This window comes from Callithrix jacchus, chromosome 17 (assembly GCF_049354715.1).
Source record: "Callithrix jacchus isolate 240 chromosome 17, calJac240_pri, whole genome shotgun sequence".
Taxonomy (NCBI): Eukaryota; Metazoa; Chordata; class Mammalia; order Primates; family Cebidae; genus Callithrix; species Callithrix jacchus.
Window position 1 is genome coordinate 63992459 of NC_133518.1, and position 23884 is coordinate 64016342.

At 34.9% G+C, this 23884-nt stretch overlaps 1 protein-coding gene across 2 annotated transcripts in view; it reads right to left on the bottom strand.

Moving 5' to 3' along the window:
* TOP2B (DNA topoisomerase II beta) overlaps window positions 1-23884 on the bottom strand; it is a 68398-nt gene that overhangs the window by 2595 nt on the left and 41919 nt on the right. For both annotated transcript variants that reach the window (XM_002759659.8, XM_008983918.5), the window contains exons 20-34: window positions 23699-23847; window positions 22978-23209; window positions 20014-20148; window positions 19192-19392; window positions 18023-18218; window positions 17789-17880; window positions 14825-14980; window positions 14598-14681; window positions 11724-11918; window positions 8929-9073; window positions 8546-8707; window positions 6548-6749; window positions 5452-5531; window positions 4156-4266; window positions 503-628 (exon numbers count right to left, since the gene is read on the bottom strand). In XM_002759659.8, coding sequence (XP_002759705.1) covers window positions 503-628; window positions 4156-4266; window positions 5452-5531; window positions 6548-6749; window positions 8546-8707; window positions 8929-9073; window positions 11724-11918; window positions 14598-14681; window positions 14825-14980; window positions 17789-17880; window positions 18023-18218; window positions 19192-19392; window positions 20014-20148; window positions 22978-23209; window positions 23699-23847 — 2266 coding nt within the window. The remainder of the gene's footprint in view (window positions 1-502; window positions 629-4155; window positions 4267-5451; window positions 5532-6547; window positions 6750-8545; window positions 8708-8928; window positions 9074-11723; window positions 11919-14597; window positions 14682-14824; window positions 14981-17788; window positions 17881-18022; window positions 18219-19191; window positions 19393-20013; window positions 20149-22977; window positions 23210-23698; window positions 23848-23884) is intronic.

Below are 23884 nucleotides of genomic sequence, written 5' to 3' on the forward strand. Positions count from 1 at the left end.
TCTTACAAACGTATTTAACAAAGCATCTTTAAGGGCTTTCCCGATTCTGAAGACAGAGTGGATGCCATGGAGAACTGGTGCTGGTTCCTTGTGTGGCCCTGAGTACACTTATTTCTTAGATGAGAAAAACATTCTAGCCTAAAAGTCCTGGATCTACCCCATTCCAGTAAGTGTCACAGTTTAATTAGTGTGAAGTGCTAATCTGACTTTTTAATAAGTTCCAGTGAGTTGGCTGTAGGAGACAATTTGGACCATTCTTAGGGATTCATATTTAACCTCTTCGAGCAACAACTTTTAAAATTTGTAAAATAAAGTAACTGAACTAAATTGGTATACCTCCTTTGGACCCTAACTCAGCATTGATTCCTAGACACGCTGCTATATTGAGAAGTAAAGCAATTTAAAACAAAGTACCCAGCCTCTCTAAATTCAATGAGGTAGAAAAAATTCAATCTTTTCCACACAGTATATGTTTAAAGGGTTATAAGAAGATAATCCTCACCTTTTGGTGTTGTAGTCTTCTTTGGAATGCCAAATTCTGAATCGGAGTCAGAGTTTACAGTCTCTACTATTTTCTTCTGCTTGGGGGCTCTCTTGGGCTTAGGCGCTGTATCTGAAGATGGTTTTCCTAGTGAGCAAATTTCCATTTCACAGGTCAATAAAATATACTTACCAATAAACCAAACTGAAGTGAGTCCTATATAAATGGAATTTCTTACAGCTGATTAGAAATTGAGTCACTTGGCCGGGCTTGGTGGCTCACGCCTGTAATCCCACCACTTTGGGAAGCTGAGGGAGGTGGATCACCTGAGATCAGCAGTTCGAGACCAGCCTGGCCAACATGGTGAAACCCTGTCTCTACTAAAAATACAATTGATGGGCATGGTAGTGGGAGCCTGTAAACCCAGCTACTTGGGAGGCTGAGGCAGGAAAATCGCTTGAACCCAGGAGGTGGAGGCTGCAGTGAGCCGAGATTGTGCCACTGCACTCCAGCTGAGCGACAAGAACAAAACTTCCGTCTCAAAAAAAAAAAAAAGAAAGAAAAAAATTGAGTTGCCTTAAATAATGATATGGTTTCTCTCTGCTTGATGGCGATGTAAAGGCAATTTCTCATAGATGACAAAATGCTTTTTATTTAATTGTGTATAATCTGACCTTAGATAATTCAATTAAGACATTTTAAGAGCCATTAAAATACATTAAGCAGGAACTTTTCAATATAGAATAGTCATGACAAAAGAGTAGCATATTTGATAAATTAATTATAACCCAAGTATAACCAGATTAAGTTCCAACTTTTAGAATGTTTTAGAGAAAAAAAAATGTATGGGATCCTCAAATACAATGAATAGAAACCAACTCACTTCCATTCAAAAGCTGAAATCCAGAGTTGGCATTTTTATGTGGAAAGAAATATAAAATCCTAGGTAAGTCGACAATAGATACAAGGCTTTTCCTTTGTTGAATTTTGTTTTAAAAATAGACCTTGTTTTATAGCTTTATCTGTAGTTCTGTATGAAAACTGATAGGCTGGGTGCAGTGGCTCACACCTGTAATCCCAGAACTTTGGAAGGCCGAGGTGAGTGGATTGCTTAAGATCAGGAGTTCGAGACCAGCCTGATCAACATGGTGAAACCTCATCTCTACTAAAAATACAAAAAATTAGCCTGGTAAGGTGGTATGAGCCTGTAGTCCCAGCTACTTGGGAGGTGGAGGCAGGAGAATCACTTGAACCTGGGCAAGGGAAGTTGCAGTAAGCCAAGACCATACCACTGCACTCCAGCCTGAATGACAAAGCAAGACTGTCTCAAAAAAAAACCTGATAAATCGCTTTTTGTATAATTAAGAAAACCTAATTTGGAAAAAAATGTATTACTATAGACTTTTTTTTTTAAAGACCTATGCTGATTCTATGGAAAACATATTCCAGTCACAATTTGAGACACAAGAGATAAGGCCCCTCATTAGCCAAGAGCAGGAGAAGCCCTAGGTAAGTGGCACCCAGACTGTGTGGGCTTTTCCCACCTCTGCGTCTTCATGACTATATCTACCACAAGAACCACAGGGCAGCTCCTAGCAGGGAGCACAGACTTAGCCAGGTGTTCCAGGGACCACTTTTTTCCCTTGGCTTGGAGTTACATGGCACTTTCAGCTCTACCAGGCAAACAGGTCAGATATCTGAATGTTATGGGCTGCCTTTCCGCTGTTAAACTACTGGAACTACAGAATTTAACTTGTATACTATATGCAATTTACAGTTAACGTAGACAATCCCACAGAGGGATATGATTCATCCTCTTCTTGAAATGATATTTTATTGGAATTTTATTTTGTAAGGGAGGCTAGAGGAAGGCTGAGGACTTGCTGGAGTCCCTGAAACCACACCACACAGGCAGTCACCTATCCAACTTAGACAAGGCCAGTTCAGCTACCGAAGAAGGAACCAAACAGAATAGGTGTCATGATATTCTAACTTTTTAATCATGTTAAACTCATTAGGTTAAATATGAGTGAATAATTTGATGAAGTAAACAGGTTATGTTTCAAGTAATATGGCTCCCAAGTTTTCAGAGTCTTTGTAAGATGCTCATATGAAGATTATTTTTAAAAGATGCTTTTTGATTGTTCTGTTGTTATTTGAGATGGAGTCTCACTCTACATCCAGGCTGGATTGCAGTAGTGTGCTCTCAGCTCACTGTGACCTCTGCCTCCCGAGTTCAAGTGATTCTTGTGCCTCAGCCTCCTGAGTAGCGGGGACTACAGTCACACATGCGCCACCACACCAGGCTAATTTTTGTATTTTTAGTAGAGATGGGTTTTCACCATGTTGGCCAGGCTGGTCTCTAACTCCTGACCTCAAGTGACCTGCTTGGCTCAGCCTCCCAAAGTGCTGGGATTACAAGTATGAGCCACTGTGCCCAGCTGGATTTTTTTTTTTTTAAAGAGAAATTACAGGGTCTATCTCAATTTGGGTTCCCTAGATTTGGGCCAATCTGCCTAATCCTAAGGTAAGGATTCAAGTATAAGTATTTTATTTGAGAGGTAAAGGAAAGGGAGACAAAAATGAGACAATGAAGAGAAGACAGCCAGTAATGGGTAAGTTATCAAGCCAGTCATCACTCTAGAAGCTTAATTCCATGAGAAATTTTTGAGAGCCAGTGTGGTACACACATCCCACACTTAGCTCACCTGAGAGGCAAGGACACTGAGATATTTATAAACCAAAGCTCCTCAATCCACTAGTTAAAGGCAGCTGCGAGCAGGGGGAGTGTTAATGTTCCAGCACAGTGGCAAATAGCAAGTCCTCAGGCAACAAAATGCAGACGATGCCCAATGTGCACTAAGTAGTAAGGCCAATGGGACATGGGTAGGTCACCTAGTGTGTTGGCTAAAGAGACTCTAGCAGCTAACCAATCTCAATATGGTTCTAGTGAATTCAGAGTAAGTGGGACTTTTTAAAATTGTTGTTCTGCTACTTTCAATTCATGTGTGTCTGCAATGACGTCTGTTGTGAATTTTTAAAATCCTTGAGGGAACAATCCACATTATTTACTTGCTGTCTTATACAGCACACATCTCAATCAGATTTGTGGCTTTTTTTTTTTTTTTAAGTATTATTCTTAGAACACGAAGTACAAATACTGACCTCCTTCTAAAAGACCAAGGTACATATACCTTGGTACTAGTAAGAGTCATTAATCAACTTAAAGTGTTTTATGGTCAGTCTAAAGCTATGGAAAAGAAAGAAGCTACATGACTCACATAGAAAAAGGGGACCTCAACTGAACTGACCAATCCTTCCACATAAGGAGTTGAGTCATGATTGACATAGATAACAGAAGTAGGCTACTAGCAAGACAAAATTTTAAACTCCATTACAACCTAACCACAAGGAAGCTCTACCAGCTATCTTTAGATATTAATGCATGGGATTACTTTATAATTACAACAGCTTTAGAATGAAGTGTTACAGAAATTTTATTAATTCCCTCACATGGTTAGAAAACAAGAGATTTTCCTTATAAGTACTTATACTTACTTGTTTGATAATAAATTCCTAATGCAAATAGTTTCAAATTAAATTACATTTCCTTTTACATTAACTATCTTACATGTTTTATATAATGCTTAATTCAATCAAATATAAGTACATACCCTTTTTAGCAGCTACTGTTTTACTTGGAACTTTGTCTGTCTGTTTCAGACCAAATGACGGTGAAAAAACAGAAGCAGTATCTTCTTCATTACTGTCAAATTTAGCTGAATCTAAAAATTGCAAAGCCTTCTTTTAGCAAAGAGATGTTATAAAGATCTCTCAGTAAACTTTGACTCTTTTAACTGATGACTTCCCTTTAGCTAGATAATTGATTTTATGTTACTATTTTGTGACCAGATAATACACAATATATAAACAGCAAAAAAAAAAAATACCAGTTATACAACAAAAACGTGAACTATGTGGTGAAATAAGACAGAAGTACATAAAGTGGGTAAAAATTAAAAGTCCCAAATGCTAAATATTTAAAACATAACTCACCAATTCAAAACACATGCTGACAATTTATTTTAAAATGGGATATGAAAATGTTCCACTGGATTATTTTATTACCTCCACAAATAATACTATTAACCATTTCAGGACTCAGTAATAACATTTAAATCTAAAAGAATAGTAAGTATTCCTATTTTTAAATATATTATTAAAGACTAATTTAAAAGGCATACAGGCTTACCTTCAGTTTACTTTTGCACTCAAATTAGTTTAATCAATCGGTTCTTCCCTAACACCATAGCACAAACTTTAAAAATAACTAGTTGGATGTAAATAAATGTTTATATAACTGTTTGACACACTGTGAAAAATGAGTATCCACCTATAAAGAACATGTACCAAATGTAAGTATGTCTAAATGTATAGATGTGTGTATTAAAAATGATAGTGAATAAATTAAGTGACCTTAAAAATTCCATACACGAAAAAATATAGGAAACAAAAAGTATATACACCAGTTAAATTTGCTTTTACAAAGGTTTTACTCTCTCAGGTAACTAAGGTTTAGTAAAACCAACCTGCAATCATACTGATACCCCTACAGCTTTAGAAAACTGTCGTATATATGTTCACATTCCCATGCAAATCAAATTTCAATCTTTCAAAATTTCTCTATTTCTTTTCTCTCACTGAAACAATACACACACACTCACACCCATATAAGCATTTGCCTGTCCACCTAAATGCTTCCATAATTACTGCCTATTTTGACCAATTAGTTAGCAATCACCTCAGAAAAAGTAAATAAGTCTTATTATCTTGAGCAAAATATAAAAAGGAAGTTTCCTACTCATAAAAACTTCCGAAGTTAAATCATGACCTAACGATTTATTTACTGTTTTGTCTCCACCATTAAAAGCAATAATACAATAACCAATGAAAAGACTAAATGAACATACCATCTTCTGACTTCTGAGAATATGAAGGAAATGAGAAGAGATTTCCAAAATCCTGACTTTTTTTGTCATGCAAAGATTTTCTATTAGAAAGAAAATAAACACCACAGAGGATACAATTTAAATATCTGATTTCAATCCTGATAAATTATATGTAATATGTACTGCAGGATTATAATCACAGAACAAAACTTTAGTTTTTATTTCTTTCTCTTTCTCTATTAGAGGGTAATCAAACTCTTTCTCTCTTATGTATAAAAGTGTGCACACATACCCACGATCCATGTGCACAAACCATGTATATACACTGACACCATACAAATCAATTATTTAATATAAAAAAGAATAGAAACTAAGCAATGGTTTAAAGTTATTCAAAATACAAAACCAACTTCTACAGTTGATAGAGACATAACCATTCCAGAATTTAAGATCAGCAAATTATAAACAAAAACTGAAGGAGAAAGAGAGAATCCCCATCACACCAGGCAACAATTCTATTTCTAATTCAAGACTACAGGTAGGCAATTATTTCAGGATCAAGCCAATAGGTGAGAACATACTTTTTTAAAAAAATCTAAAACAGTTCACAAACCTCAAACCCTGGATGTATTCACAATTACCAAAAGCAAGAAAAATCTATCAAGGCCAAATTTAGGGAAGAAAGAAACCTCCCAATTCTAAAAACTTAGTAACTTTTCTCAAAACCAGGGGTTGTCCAATTATATCCCATGGGCCTGCTGCCTATTTTTGTGAATAATGTTTTACTGGAACATGGCTATATTCATTTATTTACATATTGTTTATGGCTGCTTTCTTACTTGAATGGCAGCATTAAGCACTTGTGACAGAAACAATATGGCCCACAAAGCCTAAAACATTTACTACTGAGCCCTTTATGGAGAAAGTTTGCCAAGCCTTCTTTTAAACTATAGCAACTGTGATGGGAACGGCTCTAATATTAGCAACATTGATTCTCTCATGAAGGAGACCTTGCCTAGAATGATAACCATTTCTTAGAAGAGCTCACTATATTATCTTTGGCAAATGTTTACAACAACTAACCATATCACGAAATAGCAGTTGGTTCATTACTTACTCTGGAGTAGCTTTTGATTTGCCTGGTGAAAATGTATATTCATCTTTATCCAAGCCATCTGAAGGAACAAATTCATCTTCCCCATCATTTGTTATGGGAGATGCTTTAACTTTCAGTTCCTCTAAATCATTATTATCATCATCATCATCAGCATCATCATCCTCTTCTTCTGAGAAATCAAATGTGTATTTAGGTCTTTCAGCTAGGAGGAAAAATAAAAATAAATGTTAAACTCAAATCCTAGCTTTATCTACGTGAAATATTACTACTAGTAAAGCATTTGAAATCTATTCCAGCTATCTCTAAAAATACCATAAGAAAAAAAGGCAAGCATTTAGAGAATACAAGCCAACAACTTTGGCCTTAGCTGTTTGGTAGTGTTAATGTCTGTCTTATACTTCCCAGGAGGCTACTGGGTAATGATGTGCATGTTAGAAGAGGATAAACTAATGTACTTATTGACATACTTAATAATTAATCAAAAACACTGAGGAAAGTAATCAATTTGGCCTTGTCTCATACAGCCATCATACAAATGACAACAAATACTATGTTTCCCATTTTTGCAATCACAACAAATTTTAGTTATTTTAAAAGTGCTAAACTTTCTTGGCTTTTGAGACAGAGTCTTGGTTTGCTGCCTGGGCAGGGAATGTAGTGGTATGATCATAGCTCACTGTAGCCTCAAATTCCTGGGTTCAAGCAATCCTCACACCTCAGCCTACTGAGTAGCTGGAACTACAGGTGTGTCACCAATGCCTGGCTGATTTTTAAAAAACCTTTTTTAGACACAGGGTCTTGCCATGTTACCCAGGCTGGTCTTGAACTCCTGGCCTCAAGTGATCCACACCCCTCAGCCTCCCAAAGTGCTGGGATTACAGGCATAGTACCGAGCCATAGTACCGAGCCCTAAACTTTCTCTTAACTTTTTGGATAAAAACTTCCATCTTCTCTTCAGAGTTTTACTATGAAATGATAAGGACAGTAGTTTTTTAGATGAATGAGAACAGACAGGAGACATAAAGACCTCAATATATTCACAAAATAATAATACAATGCTTTTAAAGATACCAATTATAGTGAAAGGCATATTGCTATAAAGAAAATCAGTTTGATTATAATTTATAGCATGTATTATGGAATAAAATTTTTTAATTACTTGGATGTTATATAAATTTACACTTCATTTTTGATATATGTAAATATAGTTTTAAAGCATTTAATGTAATAAATTTTCATTTAACTTAAATCACTCATATTAAAGACTCACCTATATTACGCTACCTATGTACACCAGGGAAATTCAATCACTTGGTGATTACAGAACCAAAGAATTTAAGGTCTGATATAATTAAAAATATATCTCCCAGAGGTAAACACCCACAATATTGTATCATTCATTTTAATAAACTAGGACAAATTTTCAAATAACAAAATTTCAGAAGAATGTACAAAACAGAAAACTCACTAGATGTTAATAACTTGAACACTTTTTGTTAATGAATATTCAGAAAAAATCAAATTATATTCTTAACAGTACTATATTAATATAATAGCAAAAATGGGATTCTGCAATTCAGCCATAACACTATCATGAACTAAAAGAGAGCTATGTACTCAGACTCTTAAAGCAGGAGGAAATTCTTCATGATACAAGGGGTAGCAAACCAAACAAAAACAAAACCATAAAGCACTTCTAATATTAACAGATCTATCATTGCTGGTATCATAGCAAGGTACATTTTTTCCCAAACATCTTCAAACTGTGGAAGAAATAGAAATCAAACTTTGTAATAAAAATCCGTAAGAAAAGCTTTAGAGAAATATGTTTCATGTCCAACTTTGCTAGAAAAACCATTCTGTAAAGCTTTTTTCTTCTTCCTAACTCTAACTTCTGAAACAGTAATGACTTAGTACTTAAACAACACTGATAATACTAACAATACCAACGTATAGGTTAAACTGTACTAAATAGTAATATTAAATGTGTTACACTACCGGCTGCTCTCCTAAGCAAAGAATCTCTTGGAATAACCACAGGTTCTGTTTCTTCCAAATCACTTTCTGACTTGGATTCATCATCTGACCAAGGATTCCGCTTCTTCACTTTCTTTGCAGTAGGTTTACCAGATGATGTAGGTGTTTTTCTCACTCTGGTACCTAAAAGCAAAAGAACAGCAATAAGATATGTATCCATATTTATATAAATGTCATTAGTAAAATTTTTATAATAAAAAGTTCATTATAAAGTAATGAACGTTTATGAAAATTGAAGGCATTATTTCAACTATCAGAAAAAGAGCAGATTCAAAAGAATCTAGTAATATTCTATACATATAGTTTTTCTCTCACACACACAAAAAACTGTAGTAATTTCTCACCAGGCTCCTTTTTCTCCCTTTTGGGTTTGGGACCTTTATTTATAGGCATTGACGGAGTCAATGCCTCTTCTCCTGCACCTTCTACTGGCACTCCACTGAATTCTTCATCAAATTCCACTTTCACTGCTGCAGTATCAAGATCACCCTATGTATTAAAAAGAAAATGAAACCATGAGTAAAAATAAAACATGCATATTTTAAAGACATAGTTTTTTTTTTTTGTTTTTTTTTTTTTGAGACGGAGTTTCGCTCTTGTTACCCAGGCTGGAGTGCAATGGCGCGATCTCGGCTCACCGCAACCTCCGCCTCCTGGGTTCAGGCAATTCTCCTGCCTCAGCCTCCTGAGTAGCTGGGATTACAGGCACACACCACCATGCCCAGCTAATTTTTTGTATTTTTAGTAGAGACGGGGTTTCACCATGTTGACCAGGATGGTCTCGATCTCTTGACCTCGTGATCCACCCGCCTCGGCCTCCCAAAGTGCTGGGATTACAGGCGTGAGCCACTGCGCCCGGCCGAAGATATAGTTTTAATCAACAGATAGCTCCTTCAAATCAAATAAGTTTAAAAAATGTGATTCTGCTGAGGTCCTAACAACTGGCTTTGATTAGAACATGTTTTACTTTACTTCACTTATCTATAATAAATAACGTTGCATACAACTGTAATTTTCCAGTACATTCAGTGAAATCACAGCTACTTAGAAGCAACCATAAAAAAATATGAAGGCAGGTTTTGATTATCAGAGGGATTTCCAAACCAATAGCTAAAAGTTATCTGCAAAATAAGTTCCTATAGCTCAGGCAGGCCTCTATATACTATTGAAAAATATTCAAATTATTGAAGGAAAATAAGTAACATATGTCTTGTACTGCTAGGCACTGTAAGGCAGTCCTCAACCTTAAGACTATTGGGTAATAAAACCAAAACAAAAAACACAGGGGCACATAAAAAGGATGAGTCATTGCAATAGAAATAACAAACACAGAGGCTGGTACAGCTGTGGCCCAAGGGGAGAAGTGAGAAACTTTGCTTAAGGCAGGGTCAGAAAAGCCTCCATGGAGAAGTACCTTTTCTGACTTGAGTTCTAAAGGAATCATGTAAGTTTGCCAGGTGAGAAGAAATAAGGAGGAAAGGGCATCCCAGGCAGAAGGGATTTACAAAGCCATCCAACATGAATGAAATGTTTAAAGAATTGGGTTTCTAAACATAGGCAATAGTCTGCTAAAATTCAAGGAAAGGTGAGAACAAAGTAGCCAGGAGGAGAAACACAGGGAGGTATGCAGGTGCTAACACTGTATACCAAGAATTTGTGCATAGTCAGTGGGGAGTCACCAAATATTTTTAAGCATAACAATCAGACTGACTTTTTAGAATTTTCATTCTAGTAGTAAAATATAGAACTTAAAGGAATGAAGTAGAAAAGATTAGAAATCATGATTAAAGACTACAAACTGAGAGAGTTAAGATGACCACTTTATCTCAGAGAAAACAATTCTCAGGCAGTGTCAAATGAGGACCAAGATAAGGGGGTGGATTTTGGAATTACTTAGTAGGCAGTCAATAGGACTTAGTTACTGATTAAATGAGAAAACTCCCAAGTTTCTGGCTTATATCTGTGATGGCTGATAGTGTCATTACTGGGAGAAGGCAAGAAATAAATTTTAAAATCAGGATCCTGAGTCCAGTTTCAGAGACGCTGAGTTTGATGGGCTTCGAGCATTCAAGTGGCTATGAGCTTGCCACTCCTGAGGGCATTACATAAATTTAGGGGTCATCAGTATGAATGGAATAAGCTCTGGGCCTAGATGAGGTTACTTGAGGGGACCATGTCAGATAGAGAAGAGAATGCAAAGAAATGAATCTAACAAACACCAACTGAAAAGAAGCCATTTTCCAAAGGAGACATGCAAGAGTGTTGGGTAAATGAACCTGTATGAAGTGGGTAACGGGGTAAGAGGAAAGTAGTATAGACCTCAGTTTATCAGAACAGTTGAAGAGTGTGCCCACTCTGGTATCAAAATGTGCCTACACTTCAAATATGAGCTCTGTACTGACAATGCTCCAATCTCTCTAGCTCTTTAGGCTCATTTCCCAAGCTCTAGTAAGAAGGCTATATTCCCACCTATTTGTTGGACACATCTAAATGTGTTCCCCTTGGATTCTAAAAATCAACATGTCCAAAAACATTAGCCTCTCTCTTTAAGACCAACATGCACCCTATTTCCTCAGCTCTGAACATTTTTTCTGATGTTTCCTTCTTCTGGCTAATGCTGGTCCACCCTGCTTGAGGTTAGGTCAGTGTCTTTTTTTTTTTTTAAATAATAGCACCTAACAGTGCCAATGACCTAGGATGTGCTTAGTAGTTGTTTAAGAACAAAAACAAGCAAATGGTAAAAGATGACCGAGTGTATTTTGTAAGCCAAACAGACCCTTTCCACCAAAAGCCTTCATTAATGAACTATGACATAGAACTAAAGTTTATACTTTAAAGTTAATATACTCATTGTGTGTGTTTTTTTTTTAATTTTGGCTTATAAGATTTTAACTGAGAAGACAGCTGAGTGGAGTGTTTCCATTTCTCATTTTAAAAGCTGAATTAAGTAGCTCTTTACAATATGTGATCTTTTACCAATATGCTGTCTTCTATAGATCAACTGCTGTCACAGAATGACTTCTTATTACCATTGAAATGTGCTTTGAACAAAATATGATTTAAACATGCAGAATTTTTAGAATCATATGTATGTTTCATTATAAAGGTGAGTCTATCAATGACAAGAGGTATGTCATACCTTCTTCTTCTTCAGCAACTTTTTGCTGGCATCTGCCTTCATAGCTGTAATTTCAGGAATTATTCTTCTGCCATAAGGTGAGGGCATTGTCTCTTCCAATTGAAGTTTCTTCACCTTGGGTTTGCCAACTTTACCTTTAATTGCTTTTCCAGACATTCCAGCCAGAATATCTTCTCGTTCTTGAGCTTCCACTTTCTAAAGTATAATTATAAGGCAGTAGAAGGGACATAAACAACTTCTTAGAAAAGGTGATCACTACTTCATAAAATATTGAAACAAATGTTATTCACTCAATAAAGAATTAAGTTTTCCTTTTAACTTATCTAATCCAAGATTAAATAATAGAAAAAAGTAAAGAATTCTAAATCAGAAGACCAGGGTTGTAAACCCAATTCATCTAACTAGCTTCCATTTTGTAATACAAGGAGGAATAGTGACTAAATGACCTAAATAGTATCTGCCAATTCTAGAGTTCCATGATATACTATGGAATCAAGACCTCTAATAACAGTATCATCAAAATCCTAGCAAATCACACATAAAGGTATTTCTGTTAATAAGTATAAAACTATTCTATTGCTTTAATCATAATAGAAAATATTTTTTTAAAACTCATTAATGTAAATTAAAGTCAGAAAGTATGAGAAATTAAAAGTGCCAATATAGTTAGATTGAACTTGAGAGGGTCTATGTAATGATAAATAACGATATAATCATGATTAATATACTAGATTCTGCATTTACCAGAATTATTCCTTCAACTAGCCTTTGAAAGGCACAAGAAAAAAAACGACATTTCTTTAGATTTTTTTTTTTGAGACGGAGTTTCGCTCTTGTTGCCCAGGCTTCAGTGCAATGACATGATATCAGCTCACCATAACCTCTGCTTCTGGGGTTCAAGTGATTCTCCTGCCTCAGCCTCCTGAGTAGCTGGGATTACAGGTATGTGCAACCATGCCCAGCTAATTTTATATTTTTAGTAGAGATGAGGTTTCTCCATGTTTGTCAGACTGATCTCAAACTCCCAACCTCAGGTGATATGCCCACTTTGGTATCCCAAAGTGCTGGGATTACAGGCTTGAGCCACATTACCCAACCATCTTTACAGATTTTTAAAAAGATCTTTGTAGCACAATAGTTTAATAGAAATTACCCAAGCTTTGAAATCAGACAGTTCTGAATTTCAACTGCACTTCCACTTACTAGTTATGTATCCTCAGGAAATAACAAAGGACAGGTGTGGTGGCTCACACCTGTAATCCCAGCACTTTGGGAGGCCAAGGTGAGTGGGTCACTTGAGCCCAGGAGTTTGAGACCAGCCTGGGCAACACAGCAAAACCTCATCTCTACACAAAAATTAGCCAGATGTGGTGGCACACATGTCCCAGCTACTCAGGAGGCTGAGATAGGAAGACTGCTTGAGCCTGAGTGGTTGAGGCTGCAATGAGCTGTGATTGTGCCACTGCACTCCAGCCTGGGTGACAGAGAAAGGCCCCATCTCCAAACAAAACAAAACAAAAGCCAGATTTTGGAGTATTCACCATGTGCCAGACATTTAAAAATCCTGTGATCCCCATTTTAGAGATGAAGAAAGTGGGTGTCTGAGAGGATGAGTAATTCTATAATGATATAATTCCTAAGACAGTGACTTAACCTAAGTTTAGTATTTTTATCTGCATAATAAGGTTAAAAATAACCTTATTCATTTGAGGTTGCGGTGAGGGTCACTCTGAGCATTACACAGAATGCTGTGCCAGTGTACAATAGATATTCAATTAATGGTATCATTAGACTTTAAATGATAGAGAGACATAAAATTTAAGTCTAAATCTTTTTATGTTAAAAATACATATATCAGATTTTAAATAAGTTGTTTGGCTCTATTTCATTAATTGGCAAATAATAAGATAATAAATTGAAAGAGTATTTTTGCTAGGGTTATTCTGAAAGATGACTTTTCAATAGTGGGGAAATTTATAAGCATAACCACAAAACACTGCTGGTGTTTCACTGTATTAGTGATCAAATTTAAAGCAATATCAGAATATCAATAATAGGAATAATTTTTCTTTTACTATATGAAGCCTTCATTTTAAATTTTTAAATAAATAATTCAGCAGAAAAAAATGTGCAAAAATCTAATTAGCGAACAATATAAGGAAAGCACAAATCAAGGAAGACTTACATTGCAGCACTTGAAAGATCATTGAGGGAGCCCAGAAAAATAGCATTAAAAAATTCTAAATTCTTTAGGCAACTAATATACCACACTAGATAAGAGTTTTAATTCTGACTTAGACCATCCAAATAAAAGCAGAGCATGTAGACAATAAAATGAGTATTAAATGGTATTTTACATTTTGCTACTCAAAAATCATTCATACTGCTTCCATTAATTTAATTACAGTATTTTAAGTGGGCAATTTTAGAAAAGGTTTGCTTTTTATATCTTAGCTCTATTTTTTTTTATTTTTTAAATTAAAATTCTACTTGGAGAAAACTATAACATGAAAATATGGAAATTCCTGTTAAAGAGACTATTATTCTACTCCTAAAATCAAAGTACGTATATTAATTAGTCTTATCTCTTTCCAGGAAAACATTAAACTGAATCAATTATTTAATCTAAAAGTCAGTTAACAATTTTTTAACTAATTGAAAGTAGATTTAATTTATTCTCAATTTCAACACTATAGCATTTAAATTCCTCCATACAAGTTATTTGTAACTTTATGTAACTAGAAGCTTAATCCTAACTCAGTTTATAAACAACCTGCACAGAGTTAAAGAAAATTTTAAGATAATTTAAAATAATTTCATTCTTATTCATAAACATTACTTTTCCAAATATATTTTAATAGAGACTTAACCTACATCCAGTTCTTCAACAAATGCTGCTAAATCTTCTTTCCAAAGATCTGAAGGAGATTTTCTTTTAAGATCATTGACCTCTCGCCCCTATAATAAAAAAGTAACAGTTTAAATATTCAATAGTTTTAAAACATATAAAGGATAAATCAAAATACTTATTTTTGGAAAAAGAAAAAGATACTGATAACACTGAAATAGTTTCAAACTATTTAACCCACAAAAGTTCATACTTTTGCATCTCTCTGTTTAATCAGTTCTTCAACTTTTTCTTTAGTAAGAGACCACAGAGACATATTTAAAATATAATTAAAATCTGGGCCTGAAGGAGTTCCTGAATCGGAGGAACTATCATCATGTTGGTTTTGTGTGTCTTCCTCTTCTGCTGCCTGTAAAAAATAACAAATTTTATATTAAAGTCTTGTATAGTATCAAATTAATGTTGAATTTTATTGAAAAATTAATTTAAAATTCTACCAGTGCTACACTATAAATGCTACATCTTCAGGATGATGGGGTTATTTTAGATTACCTATAAAAATAAATTTCCTTATAAAAAGTTTAACATTTTCTAAAGATGCAAAATAAGATCTTCATAAGAAATGGTATATTCTCTATCCCTATTTACTCAGGAATCTGATGAAAAATTAACTGATTTCCTCAAGTACTAAGTAACAAAATGAGAGGATATCACATTTTAAAATTAATAGAGTAGAATTAATGTTTTATCACTGCATCTTGTCAGATTTTTATACTGGTGAGGGAATGAACACTCTGAAATACAAAATAAATACCACTTATAAAAAATACTTTACAGTTATAATAAATATGTTAAGGTACATTCACTCACTGATGGTGAATTCATAATAAAAATTCTCTAAAGCAAGAATATTCACATCAGGACTCAGAGAAAGTCCACTTAAGAATTTAAGAGTTGGTGAGTTAGAGTAAGAATTTCATCAGGGTTTTGCTGAAATTTTATTCATCAGGCCCTTTTCTATAGAAACAGCTGCAACAAAAAAATTCTCTTTTGCTAATATTAAATTTCAAAATACAATGAATTTTTAAAAAGTTTTTTAGGTGATAGCCATTAAATAAAATTTTATCTAAGTTAAGACACTCAGATAATTTTAAATGACTGAGTTAACCATGACACTCCATAAAGCAAAAAGTTCACTTTTGGTAACCAAAAGAGAGAGAGAGAAGAAAAGCTATTTTATAATTAAAATTTGTAAGTAAAGTAATGTATATACACGAAGTACAGTTTAGATGTACTTAAGAAATAAGATAAAATTAAACTTGCAAAGCAAGATGCTTCATTATACAACAAAAACTATAAATTTGATTAAGCCACATTAGCCAAATAAAGAATGCTATTATTGTTGGGTTGATAGATGATTAATAAGTACCTAGATAACTTATGACAAATTAATAATTTTACACTTTTGAAAAATTCTTCATGAAACAGTATGCTGCTATGGAGTATTCAGGTTGTTAGACAACTATAAAAATACTAATAGGATGCAACAAAATCCTGTTTAGACCCACATTTTGGAAGTCTATTTGATCTAGGTTTTGACTATACCCAAAGTATTGTTAATAAGTGCTCTATGAATATGTGTATCTATCATTAACAGAAATATGACTAAGGACACTTGCAGAAATTAAAAAAATAAACTTTGCAAGTTCTAATGACAAAATTCCATTATGCTTTATAAAAAACTTTGATCTTCTAATTAGCTACTTTATAATTCTAACTCTTTTCTCCAACTCTGTATAATAGGACACTCTTGTAAGAGCAGTTCCTTTCGTTACCTGAACTCCCCAAAATGTACACATGGCCAAGATGCTGAAAAGATTCTGATGGTGGCAATGCAGTAACTAAACTGAAGCTATGCTTTACCCGCAAAGTCTACTTTCCACCAGAAGGGCATTCTGAAACTGTACAAATCTTGATCTTCTAAAACTAAGCATTAAAAATTCATCAGCTTACTAGTTACTTTTTTAAGAAAAAAGATATCGTTTAAACCAACGGTGATACAGAAGGGCAAGTGTTGTAGAAACTATTAATTTGGGGTTTAACAATACAATAAAACGCATTAAGAGGAAAACAAAGGGCTTCAACAATTATCTTAATTCTGAATGTGCCTATGTTGTCCTACCCCATTTTCTTCAAATAATGAATAATCCTATTATCTTAATAGGTACTTACTATCCTATATAACTTACTCTAATCTTACTCACTTTAATATATGGCTTTTATTGACTTCAAACTAAAAAATGTAAACAAAAGCAACATTTCAATGTAGTTTGATGAAAAATATAAAAACATGATTGAGAACTCAAGTACAGGAAAATGTAAAGGCTCAAGTTATGTCACATAATTATAACTATTTTTAAAGATGTTATTATCAGAATCATATATGTATAAATAATCTAATACCCAAAAAATTAATCATTCAAATTTTATTCCTCTTCCGTAATATATTTCGGTTCTCAATCACAATGTTGTATTGTTTAAATTTTTCTTTTAGTTATCTAAAACATCTAAAAACTTATTGAGGGGAATCTCAACGTTTCAAAATCCCATTCACTTAACTACTATTACTATTTCTTAATCTGCCATGGGCAATCTACTGAATAAAACATCAGACTTTTAATCTGAAGTTCCAGGATTTAAATCTCTGGCCAAAAATCTCTGGCCTAAGCATGAGGCAGAGTTTGATAAATACTGTCTATAAAAATAAACATTTTGTCTGTTGTCTTCCCAGTAGTAACCAAAACCAGATCAAGTGAGTGGTGATTGGATGCCATATTTCAAACATAGGCTGATTCTGGATGCAACCAGTCTTGTTCCCAGATAATATACATGTACCTCACAAAAACCACCACCACCACCACAACTTTTAATGGCAGACTCAGGAAAAAAGGCCAAGGAGACTGAGCTACCGTCTCACACCTGGAGCCATTTCTCCAGGCCCTGGCTGAGTCACACTGGTCAAGCGCTTTGTGGTGGGTGTATACTAAAAATTCCTGTACTATATCTGTTCTGTGGACAAACAGAAGACTTCAGTCTCTGAACAGCTAATTCAGCACCTTTAGTAATACTAAACTTAAAATTTAGGGGTTGAATTTTTGTTTGTTTTGGACGTTGCTTTTAAAAGCTTCTCTGAATGTCTTTTTCTGCAAATGATTACCTTTTCTTGTGCTTCTTTCCAGGCTTTCACTGGGTCAGATTCATAACCTCTCTGGACTAACATTTGAATCAAATCTTTCTTTGACCTATTCTCTATGTGAGGGAAAAATAAAGTTAGGATCAAGATAAGAGATTCAATTTGTATTTGCTTATATTCTACTGATAAAAATGTCTTCTATTAATAAAGTTTTTTCCATTTTAACTAGTGTTCAAATTTTTAAAGGTTATATCTTACCTATAGTAATTTTCCCTTGTATCTTCTCTAAAATGAAACGGGCTTGATTGTTAAGCTTTGTAGATTCTGCTCCCAACATTCCCACAAGCCACTCCTTACGTAAACCATAATAACTTAATCGTAAATCAAAGAATTCTTTCAGAATGTCTTGCACAGTTTCATATTTCTTCAGACATCCCATATGATCAAAGAGTACCTAAGCAAAACACAAATATTTTGCAGATTATATAAATCTCTACTGGTACTTTAACTTACATAACATCTATAATATTTAAAATAACCATAATGCACTTATATGAACACAGACTACCCCTAAAAACCATTAAACAGAACAAAACTATTAGGCACATTTCTGTAAATATTCCTTTGGTGACTGCAAGCTGATAAATTCAATTCTCACGACGATGAAAATATTTAAAATAGAAATCATTTTGAAAGACAAAAACAGGCCTTTTAAAAAAGGGCTCTTAAAGTAGCCATAAAACCGCCTACAAAAATGATTTTTCCCCAAACTGAAAACATACATATTCTATTGCTAAGCTTAAAAATGTTAAAGTTTTTCCTCCCCGATATATTCTGTGAATGTGGTATTTGTCCCCCTTCTCTTTTATGTCTACTTGTGCTATAACCCAGTCACTCAAACTCCCTCTCTATCCTTTTTCTTTCTTCTATCAGTCTTTCTCAGCAGATTATAACACTTTTCTCAGCCACTGTCCTACTGCTGAACTTTTACTCTTTTAAATCTAAGAGCTAATTTGGAATGGAACTTGAATAATCGCCTTCCTCCCCAGTTGTATAAATAAGATAAATGTGTAAGTTTAATAAAGCAGATTAGAGTTATGAGTACTCTACAATTAAAATGCTAATAGAGATAGGAATAAAGTACACAAAGGCCCTGCAATAACCAATCTCATAACTTTCAGTAAATGAGTTTATGTGTGTATGTATCTTGTGTGTTCAAGCACAGATGCATAAACAGAGAGTTGGGAGTAAGGGCAGTGGACAATACTAGAAGAAAAGAATATGCCCCTAGAATCTTTAGCAAATCTGCAGGGGAAAAAAAAATGCATTCAGGCTTACTACAGCCACTCATATTATGAAACCAATTATAATAATCCAACTTATACCACGCAAGAAAGATTAAATTAATAGTAAATCCAATAAATTACCATGGAATTACAGGTAAGAGTAGTTTGAAGTTTAAAAACTTTATGCAATCCAGCAGCTTCTGCTTGTGCTAGTTTCTCTTCAGTCATTTTCACCACAAATTTCACAGTTGTGTCAGTATGATATTCTTTATAATCAGAAATTAATGCTGGTGTTTTATCTGTTCCATTTAGCATAGGTTCTAAAACCTGTTCTTTATATACCTATAAAAGATTTAAAAACAAGTGATTCTTTTCATGACACACTCTCATGTTCTCCTATTACAAGCCATATAGTCTTCTGAAAATTCTCAAATCTCATGGGGAATTAAAAAGGAAACCTCAAACTCTATCATCTCCTGTCCAATCACTATAGAAGACAATATATGAGGATCTCAGTGGTGGAAAACGACATAAGAAGTAATGGCTCTGATCCACTCATACTCCAAAGGGCAAGATAAAGGCTGAGAGTATGAAAAGGATGACATCAACTAGAACTGACAAGAGATGACATGCATGCTTTTAGATCTATAAAGCTGATACATGAATTTACTGACTATATTTATAATAAATAGCACTATGTCATATTCTACTCCTTTCATTTTAAGATAAATACCAAGATAATAGTCTATAAAAGCCTTACCTAACCTAAGTCATACTACACTATTTAGCTATAATTACTATTTGAATATTCAAAGCACAAATTCAACTGAAGGGTAAAAGAAAGTACAGGAATTTGTAAACACTATGCAGGCTTAGTACAAACAATAGTAGAATTATCCTTACCAGAAAAAAATTGCTTAATGCACTGCCCTTCCCACAATCAGATCACATATTTACACTAACCTGTGTCCAAGTTCTAACCGGAAGCTCTGTAATTTCTACTGTGTTTCTGTCCACTACAAATATTTCACCACTGACCGCATACTGGTTTTGACCAAGTTCTTGGATTGTGCCTTTAAAGTTTTTGTAGTTTGGAAGCTGTAGAGAAAAATGGAAATAAAGCACTGACTTCTCTCTGGAGTATTAGTACCATGTCTGAATGCCCCTTAGTCCATGGTCTAACACTAACAGATTAACAAAAGGGATACAGAATTTCTCAATATCAATTGTCCCTTTCAAACTGATCAACTTATCTTGAATTCACAGCTTATGTTAATATAACCTGAACATCCCCCAATCTTAAAATTTTAGCATCCTCTTTCCTAGTCTTTCTAGAAAAGTACTTTCTTTCAGCCTACTTCCCCTATACCTCCTTCTCCCCTAGATCAATATCCTTTAAATTCGAACTCCTTGGGCCTTACATTGAAAGCATTCCCTAAGTCTGGACCCAATCTGGCTATTTTGTCTCTAATGACTTGTCTTACAAAATCACTACTCTTTCCCACATTTTGCTTGAATATTTTGAATTTTCTCACTTTCAACCTGTCCACAAACCCTGACACATATTCAGCCCCCAACCCCATTCCATTTATCATTCATTTACATAAATTTACTCATCCTTCCCAACTGAATTACAAGTCATCTCTCCCTCTTCTAAATTTTGTTTGTTTTGATACAGGGTCTCTACTTTCTCACACCGGCTGGAGTGCAGTGGTGGGATCTCGGCTCACTGGAGCCTCAACCACCGGGGCTCAAGCAATCCTCCTACCTCAGGCCTCCCAAGTAGCTGAGGTTACAGTTATGTGACACCATGTCCAGTTAATTTTTGTACTTGTGAAGAGACAGGGTTGCCCAGGCTGGTCTCCAACTCCTGAGCTAGTGATCTGCCCAGGTCGGCCTTCCAAAGTGTGGGATTATAGGCATGAGTCACTGCACCTGACTCTAAAATTCTTATGCATTACTATCATTAAGAAATTAAATATAGTGCAGGCACAGTGGCTCACGCCTATAATCCCAGCACTTTGGGAGGCCGAAGCAGGTGGATCACTTGAAGCCAGGAGTTCAAGGCCAGCCTGGCCAACACTGTGAAACCCCATCTCTACTAAAAATACAAAAATTAGCCAGGCATGGTGGTGCATGCCTGTGGCCACAGCTACTCAGGAGGCTGAGGCAGGAGAATCACTTGAACCTGGAAAGAGGAGGTTGCAGTGAGCCGAGATTGCACCACTGTACTCCAGGCCTGGGTGACAGCCTGAGTGAGACTCCAATTCAAAAAGAAAAGAAAAAGAGCATATAGCATAGGACATTTCTTGTGACATACTGAGCAACTATCAATATCTTTTGTCACTGTACACTTCAAGCCTTGATGCTTTGATGTCTTGACAATTATTTTTCAAAGAAAAAACCATAGCTCTTTATCTCACCACTTAGCACGGTTTCATATGCATAGTAGGTACATAAGAAGCATGTATTAATCAAATACACTAGCTTAACAATCTAAAATACATTGGAAAATCCAAAACCATTTCAGTAAAACATTAACATCAAAAATTTGATGCTTCTATTAGAAATATTTTAAAGTATTTAAGAGAAAAAGCAGAATATATGTCTTACTGCTACAAGAATAACTTTCATTTTAAAATACAAAAGTAAAAACTTGGAAAAAATATCAAAATATTACATTTGTCTCTATATTGTAGGTTTATAAATTTTTTCCTCTTATCTATATTTTCTACAATAAGCATTATTTTAGTAACAAAATATACTTTTATTTAAGTGTATCATAAGGGAAATCTCCAGGCAATTTTAAATCATGGGGAGTAAAGAAGAACATTTTTGAGGACATTTTTCTTGGAGAAGATCTGAGCACAGTGAATGATACAAAAAAAAATTTTTAAATGGGGATACATTAAAATGTATAATGTAGTTTGTTTTTTGTCTTTTTATAAATGGTACACTAATGAATACAATTTTTTTTTTTTTTTTTTTTGAGATGTAGTTTCGCTCTTGTTATCCAGGCTGGAGTGCAATGGCGCGATCTCAGCTCACCGCAACCTCCGTCTCTTGGGTTGAGGCAATTCTCCTGCCTCAGTAGCCAGCCTTACAGGCATGCGTCACCAAGCCCAGCTAATTTCTGTATTTTTAGTAGAGACGGGGTTTCACCATGTTGACCAGGATGGTCTCGATCTCTTGACCTCGTGATCCACCCACCTCGGCCTCCCAAAGTGCTGGGATTACAGGCTTGAGCCACCGCACCCAGCCTGTAATATGTTTTTAAGTATCCTTACAAACTAATAAGAAGTGGTAGTTTGAGAACAGAAACAAAGCTACACATAATTTTATCAGAAAAGCATTTTTTTTTTTTTCAGACAGAGTCTCACACTGTCACCCAGGCTGTAGTGCAGTGGCATGATCTCAGCTCACTGCAACTTCCGTCTCCCGGGTTCAAGCAATTCTCCTGCCTCAGCCTCCCAAGCAGCTGGGACTACAGGCATGCGCCACCACGCCCAGCTAATTTTTTTCGATTTTAAGTAGAGATGGGGTTTCACCATGTTGGCCAGGATGGTCTCGATCTCCTGACCTCGTGATCCACCTGCCTTGGCCTCCCAAAGTGCTGGGATTACAGGTGTGAGCTACCAAGCCTGGCCCAGAAAAGCACTGTTTTCTATTAATACACAGTTCAGAGATTTGAAAACCTAGGATATGGGATGTTTCTAAATTAAAATAAAGTTTCTTCCCTTGAAACTTACCTCCAAGCTCATTCCAAAGTTCATACCTTTTACTGTAGGCACATATCAAATTATACCCTAAGTCTTTATGGTCTGTAATATATTCTAAAATAAAAATGTTCCATTACTTTTCTAAAATGACCGGACTTTGTAATTTACACATTATTTGTTAAATAAATAATAAGTTCCAAATAATTACCATGGGATGAGGATCCAAGCCATCTAGCATTCGTCTGACATTGTTCACAATTTCCCTAGCATCATAGTTGGGTAGTTTACAAGCCCATCCAGTACCAATGCCCTCAGCACCATTTATTAAAACCATGGGAATTATAGGAATATACCACTCAGGCTCTACACGTTGATTATCATCATAAAGAAACTTAAGCAGGTTGTCATCCACAGCAGGAAAAAGTAGTCTTGCTAAAGAGCTAATTAAAAGAAAAAGAAAGTGAAAAAATTAAAAACTTTACAGTGTAAAAAAACATTAAGAGAATGCATTTTTATTAATTTTCACTACATATGCTTAACAATAAAATTTGCCTAACTGTATTATCAAATGGTCACAAGCCCAGAATAAAATATTCCTACTTATGTACTTACCTAACTGACTTCTTTAATATTGGTAACTTCTTAAGAATTTCCTATTACTCTGAATAAAGCATATAAACCATCTTCAGCTTAAAGAGTAAAGCTGGTGCCAAAAACAGCCTTATATTCATTAGGACCGATTTCACCAATAATTCATAAAAATTAATGTCAACAGACTTCATCCTACTTGTGATCAAGCAAGTTGGAACATTCACCTTCTAAGCAGAATAACCAATCACATCTCTTCACAGCTATAATTCCATCAAACATTTAGTTACTTGGTTCTAAATCAAATCAAACTTTATACCATCATATCAGCAAATATTTACCTTAACATTGTGAAAATATAACGAGGGCTTGCAGCATCTTTGCCACCATGAAGCCGAGTTCCAAATTGACCAATAGGCTGAAGTAAGTTAATATTGTTACTTCCCACAAAGTTCTGAGCCAAATTCACAATAGTCATCATCAATGCTTGCTATATAATAGGAGGCAGAACATAACATTAATATTCT